Consider the following 6545-nt stretch of genomic DNA (forward strand, 5'->3'; position numbering starts at 1 on the left):
AATCCCAGGCCAGTTTCATGGAAACACCTCCCTAGAATCTAACAGCACTGCTGGCCAGCTGCCCCTAAACGTCTCTCCCTCTGGGTCCTGAATTCCTCCTCCAGTGCGCCCGCCCTTTGGGTCGAACTTGACTTTTTCCTCTCTGCAAATCCTGCAGGTGAGTCGGGCCAGGAGCAGCAGCCTGGTGGGCTCCAAAGCCCTGTGAGTGCAGGTGGCTGCGCCTGCCTAGGGATGGCTTCAGGGACCCCTAACCCCAGTGAGGCTGGTTCTGAGGGCGAGAAAGTGTTGGTTGCTCAGTCATGTCCGACTCTTTGTTACCCCATGGTCTGTCCAGGCAAGAATATTAGAGTGGGTTGCCATTCCATTAGCTAGGGGATCTTTCCGAGCCAGGGATCGAACTTAGGTTTCCTGCATTGCAAGCGGATTCTTTACCATCTGAGCTACCAGGGAAGCCAGGGGCACTGCGATTGGAGGCGTGCCTGGGGAGGCGGACTCATTGTGCGGGTTGACCTGCCCACCAACCGGGGCTGGGATTTGTAGGACGCGCCCCTGGGTCCGCGGTGTAAGGGCGCCACCTAGTGGCCCTCAGGCTTAGTGTCCAAAAGCGGAGACCCAAGAGGCCGCCCCAGGACCACCACTGCGGGACCCCAGTTCCGGCTCCAGAGAGCCGGCTGGTCAGGTAGGGGAGTCGGGCCGCCTCTCTCCGCGGTCTGACCAGAACGGGTTTAGCACAGGGCAAGACAGGGGCAATCCCAAAAGAAATGTTTTATACAAGGTTGATGTTTGTACTTCAGATTACCCAAGTAGGCATCATGGGAGAAATTAGAACCTTCATGGCCTCTTTATACCCATTCCACAGGTTCGCACTGTCTTTATTCTGAATTTCAAGATGGTGGGAGGAGGTGCCGCGATCTCCTGGTCTCAGCGCAGGATCCCTGTTCTCTACGCCTCCGGCCTGCTCTTCGAGGGCCGGGACTCCCGGGCTAGAGTCCGGATATAGCAATGACTTCATTTTCGGAGGCGTTAACCGTCGCACAGCGCTCCGAGGGTTGTCAAGGATGGTGGGCTCCCTGGAGGCAGCGGTCTGAGGCCTAGAGTCTGGAAGGCCGAGGTCTTTTCCGAGTGGGGATTAGTGAACTGTCCCCTGGGAGGAGCCGGAGGCTGCCCTAGCATATCTCCAGTTGGCAGGACGGTGCGCGGGGTCCCTACCAGGAGCCTCGCGGAGCAGGGCGTCGGGTGGCGGTGGCGGTAGGCGGAGCACCTCACCGGGCGGGACCTCTGATGAGGGGGCTTTTGAGAGAACTGACTTCCGAGCGCGAGCCAGCGGGTGGGCCGCGCCGCGTGCGGAGGGGGTGGGAATCCGTGGAAGCCGGTCTAGGGTGGGGGTGGGCTGGGGGCCCCTCGCTAGCGGGGCGGGGCCTGGCGCGCTTTGTGCCTGTGGGAACCCGGCGTCCCCAGCCCGCTGAATGGGCCGGGGCGGGGCAGCAATTCTCCTCGCTGCGAGGGGTCCGCTCTGGGCCTCTGCGGACGGCGACCTTCCCACCGCCGCGCGGCTGCGGGGCGGGGGAGAGGGCGGGCTGCCCGCCGAGGGCCCTGGGAAAGGGGCGCAGCCCGGGACACCTCCTCCCAGCCCCACTAGAGGGTGGGAGGAGCAGAAAGCGGGTCCAGCCTGAGTAGCTAGGACTGGGGCAAGGATGGGGTTATGCCTAGACGCTCAGAACCCGGTCCAATCATAGCTTCGTGTATTTCCCCGAGTTAGCAGAGACGCGGCCCCCTCCCGGTCACCCCGTCCTGGGACCAGAACCGACGACTGGGGTCCCGACCGTTCAAAACAGTCTCTGCGTCCTCAGGCCAGAGGAGGGTCCCCTTGAGTCCGAGGCCGCATCTGAGCCTCACCAGGGTCGCCACAAGCGCAGCCCCGGCTCCGGGCTCTCCGCGAAGCGGCGAGAAGTCGACTGCGGGGCCGGGATGCTGGTGGAGGCGCCGGGGAGACCGCCAGAGAGGAGGCGCCGGGGTGGCGGGGACCGCGATCCGCCGGCGGCCGGAGCAGGGGCCCAAATTGGGGGCGCGCAGGGGCCGCGCCGCGCGGGCGCCTCGGGGCCAGGACTGGCGCTGTCCATGGTACTGCCACCCCCGCGCTCGTGCACCAGCAGGCCGTGCAGACCGGCGCCGCCCTCCTCTCCACGCCGCAGAAGCTGGCTAACGCCGGGCAGACAGCCGCGGAAGCCCGACGAGTACTCAACTCCGCTGGGGACTGGCCAGAGCCCTAGGGGGAGGGCAGCGGACGAGAGAAATGTTGAAAGGAGGGGAGAACAAGGGAGGTGGAGGAGGAAAAGAGAGATGTAGAGAGGAGAGAGAAAGGGAGGGGAGAAGTGTGGAGGGAGGGAAGAGGAGGGAGAGGAGGAAAGGAAGAGGAGGGAGAAGAGAGAGGGACGATTAGGGAGGGAGGGCGGGGAGGCCGAAACTCATCCCCTGCCATGGGTCCAGACGTTCACTCACTCGGATTACAAGTCTGCAGCCAGCCAGGCTTTTCCTGCCTCCCTACTTACAGCAATACCTCCTCACTCAGCCGCCCTGAGCGGTTTTCTGTTCATCTCTCCTTTATCTGGCCTTGTAGAATCCATGGCTCTGACCCCTCCAGCCCTCCTCCAGCCCCTTGCCCCACCTTCCCAGGTCCTCCCTCTACCTTGCACCGAGTTCTGAAGGCTTTTCATGTACTTGACACTCAGCTCCAGTATGTCCGCCTTCTCCAACTTGCGTTTCCGAATCTGCGGGTCCATGGAAAGGGCTCTTAGGACGGCAGCCTGGGTTCAAGCAAATGAGGCCGGGGATTATATCACCCCCTCTACCTCCACCGTGTCCCCGGTCTCACCTGGTGCGAGTAGTGTTTCTCTAGCAACGATTTGAGCTGCTCCAGTGACACATTAATGCGTGCCCTTCGTTTCTTCTCCATCAGCGGCTTGGAGACCTGTGGGTGAGCAGTAGTTACATGACCTGCAGAGCCTCGGCCCTCTGGGCACCTTCTGTCCTACCCCTCACCCCTGCAACCCTCAGAACCCCAGACCTTGCGGAAGTTGCCAGTGGGGCCGCCAGAGCTGCCCTGGGTCTCGGGCTGAGTGCCCATGTTGTCCTAGCGGAGCCGCTGGAGGCAGCACCACCTTTATATGGAACCCTCGTTTACATGTCAATGAGGCGCTCCTGGACGAGTGGAACCCCGAGGGGGAGGGGTGAGAGGGGGACAAACAAGCAAGTTCCCCACCTCTCTCTGCCTGTTTTCTCCCCTTAGCCCAGGCCTCACCTCCAGTCTTTCCTTTATCCCTCTCATCCTCACCTCTTCCTGAGTCTGAGATTCCTTCCCATGCCCATGCTCTCCAAACCCTGAACCGTCCCAGTCTTCCTAGGTTCTGGGCCTCACCAACAAGCCCACTGGGGGAGGTCCAAGAGCCCAGCTGGCTGCAGGCCCTGTTAATGACGGTGACTGAGCACCGGGCCTCCTCTGGCCTGATGAAGATACAGAGGCTGGGAGTGCCCACCAGTGAGGCCTTTCCTCCGGCTTCACGCTCTGGCCACTGGCGACACCGCATTAGTCTCCCTAATGTTGGGACAATACAGCGATTTTCTGCCTGTGGCCACTGAAAGCCGGGCCCGCAGGGGCCACGCAGCAACATGTGTCTCATTAAAGCGTGCAGCCCACCCTCGGGGCCACAGCCAGCCTCCTCTTCGCTGGGACCTCGGGACTGGGAGAGGTACTGTGCTGGGGTGCAGACTGGGCTCAGGGGCCCTCTGGCCCTATTAGGACCTAAACCACTCTCTTCAAGCTGGGGAGGGGCAAGCTGCAGGCAGCCTCAGGACAGGGCAGTCAGAATAGCTTCTCCTTCCTCCAGTCCTGAGTCTTCAGGCTGGACGATTCAGTCTCTGTTCCCTTACAGGGAAGGCCTGGGAATTTATTCCCCCAACCCCTGCCCCTTAGCCTTCTCAGGGTCCCAACAAGTGGGAGGTGGGGGTGAGGAAGACCACTGAGCCTCCAGAGAGCGCATCACTGGAGGCCCAAGATGCCAACGCCTTCTTCATTATTCAGGCTGAAGACTCAAGCTCAGAGGAGGAGGCCCCATGCCAGCAGCGGCTAGGTGCTCTAGCAAGACTCCTGGGCAATCCCTGCTTGGGCTTCAGCAACTGGACTACACTAGCGAGGGACGGGAATTGTCCATTCGGGGGAGTCCCTGGGTTCAAACCTACACATCTCCCTTGACTGAGTTCTCTTGGCCCCAGTTCATGAACATGCAGCCCCCTACTGCTGCTTGTGAGGGCGATGGGGAAGTCACAAGGACCCAAAAGTTCAGTACAGGAGCCCTGCTGCTGATGACTTTACAACCTGGCCTTTGCAATGAGGGGGAGGGGAAATTGCTGGGTCCTTGGTGGGCCCCCAGCTCCCTAGAGCCGGAGCATCCTCTCTGACATCCACCCCCGCTCGGGGTATTGACCGGCCCTGCCCGGCAGCGGCGTTCCTAGGCGCCAAGCAGCGTGGAGAATCGCGCCCCTCCCTCCTTTCAGTCAGAAGCTTGGTGACCGTGGCTCCGAAGTGTTCTTCCTCCCCGGCCGCAGGGCCCTTAGTTCAGATCGGGACCGGGCCGGGCCCCGGGCGGTACGCGGGGCCGCGGCTGAACTGCGGGCGCTGGCACGCGCCGGGCAGCTTTGAAGCGCCGGGGCCGGCGGGGCCCGAGTGGCTTCCGCGCGCTCGCTCGGGCTTGGGGGCTCGCGGGGGGGCGGGTGGCGGCGCGGTACAAAGGTGCCTCGGGACGGGAGGCGCGGCTGGGCACAAAGGGGGCAGCCGAGTGTTAAGGGCATTGTGCTGGCCCCACAAAGCCGCGCCCGCGCCCGCCTCCTCGGGACCAAACTCCTGGCGCCCCGCTGCGCGCGGGCTTCCAGCTGCGGCACATCTGCACACAGGAGGACGCGCGCCTCGCTCCGGCGGTCTCCCTCATCCCCGCTCCCTGCACCAAGGTGGGCGCGCGCCTCGCTCCGGCGGTCCCCTCACCCCCGCCCCGCTCTCGAGGAGTGCGGGCAGCCGGGCAATTTGTCCTCTAATTACTAGCCCTCCCCATAGACCGCCGTCCGCGCCTTTCAGCGCCGGCGGTATTAGCAAACCAATGGCCCTCTGCGCAGCAATCGCGGCCAGCAGCGGGGGAACCGGGCCCGCCCTCTCTCCAGAGTTAGGGCCGCAATAAAGGGGCCCACAAGATGCCCCCGCCTGCACCCAGGCATCCGCAGTTCCTAGAGCCAAACACTCCTCTAGAGCCCGTGCCTTAAGATCTTGGCCGCGCTGGGTGGGGCCGCTCACTTGGGTGGCTTAGTGTTTCTTAAGCAGTGGAAAATTGACCGCAAAATGCGCTAATTCGCAATGTTCTGCTCTGGCTGCGGGAGGCAAAGCCGGCCCAGGCAGCCCAGGGCGGCCCTGGAGGAATTCGAGTGGTTAAGCTCCGCCCCCGCCGGCTTAACGGGCCTCCACCTAGGCTGCCCCTACCCTCACCTTCATTCCCCACCCCTACCCCAGCACTGCCCGCTGCGTCCCCTCCCCCTCAGGAGGTCCTCAGGCCGGCATCTCCCCACCTAGACTGACTCGCCTCCCTCATTTTCTGGGCTTGCCCGGGTCCTCGCGCGGCTTTCTTGCCACCATCCCTGCCATCAACCTTGACTAAGCTGGTTGAGGATCGCACAGGACTCAAGACTGAAAGGAGATCTCCGTGCAAATTCTATCTCACCTTCCCCACTCCCCCGTCTTCAGAGTGTTTTCAGCCACCCTTACCCTAGCCACCCTTTACCCTTAATTCAGGCTCTGTCTTCTGACAGCAGGTTCCCCCACTAAGTTAAAGGCAGATTTTTGCATTTGGCAAGGTCACTGGGAAAGACAGGAGTCTCCATCGAGATGCTGCTTGGAGACCCAGGCTAGGGACCCGCAGGTGTGTTTGCAAGTTTTGCGTCTGGGCATCCTAGACACCCTCGGGCAGGCCAGGCTCCGAGGGCGCGCAGAGGCGGGGGAGGCGTTTTTTTCCAGGTAGAGGGAGAGGCAGCGGGTTCACTTCTTCACTTAGTTCCCTGAGAGCAAGCAGAACCAAGCACCCTCGGGCTGCCGGTAAGGGCATAGACCAACTTAGAAACCGGACTTATGCAAGCCGGGATGTAGGCCACTGACTCCCTTTCCATCTTTAGCCTCTGGGGTTCCCAGAGGGCTTGGAAAAGAGCACAAGTCCAGGCAGAGCCCTGCGGAGATTGTGGAGTGGGGCAGAGGACAGAGGCCTCAGTTGCTCATTCAGGAAAAATTCCTTCTATAGCCCAGGGAAGTGTTGGGGGCCTTCCAGGGCTACTCAATGCCAGTTGCTTCCTCAGGCTGGGGAGTTTAAGGCCACAGGTGACCTGTGCTTTTGTCCTCCCTTCTTCGATTTGGTTTTACGACTTTGGCAAAAGAAAGAACATCACAGAATGATGCAGCCTCTCGAGGGCCCTGGGTGGGAACCTCTTCCTTCCTGCAGTCCCTAGGCATGTAAAGC

The 6545-nt window shown here is 62.0% G+C and overlaps 1 protein-coding gene across 1 annotated transcript; it reads right to left on the minus strand.

The window, feature by feature from the left end:
- Positions 1–1892: 1892 nt before the first annotated feature.
- HES3 (hes family bHLH transcription factor 3) lies at positions 1893–2962 on the minus strand. The gene is made up of 3 exons (XM_061382938.1): positions 2873–2962; positions 2687–2768; positions 1893–2266 (listed from the first exon to the last, which is right to left on the minus strand). Exons 1-3 carry the CDS (start codon positions 2951–2953, stop codon positions 1893–1895), a joined length of 537 nt encoding a protein of 178 aa, XP_061238922.1. The 5' UTR covers positions 2954–2962.
- Between the last annotated feature and the right edge of the window lie 3583 nt (positions 2963–6545).

Source organism: Bos javanicus, chromosome 16, assembly GCF_032452875.1.
Source record: "Bos javanicus breed banteng chromosome 16, ARS-OSU_banteng_1.0, whole genome shotgun sequence".
Lineage (NCBI taxonomy): Eukaryota > Metazoa > Chordata > Mammalia > Artiodactyla > Bovidae > Bos > Bos javanicus.

What these genes read in the sequence shown, in the direction of transcription:
- HES3 (XM_061382938.1), bottom strand. Translation starts at nt 2,953, where the DNA reads ATGGAGAAGAAACGAAGGGCACGCATTAATGTGTCACTGGAGCAGCTC. An exon ending in AGAAACACTACTCGCACCAG is followed by an intron (nt 2,769 to 2,872) that starts GTGAGACCGGGG and finishes ATGGACCCGCAG; the next exon opens with ATTCGGAAACGCAAGTTGGA. An exon ending in CCTTCAGAACTCGGTGCAAG is followed by an intron (nt 2,267 to 2,686) that starts GTAGAGGGAGGA and finishes CCCTCCCCCTAG; the next exon opens with GGCTCTGGCCAGTCCCCAGC.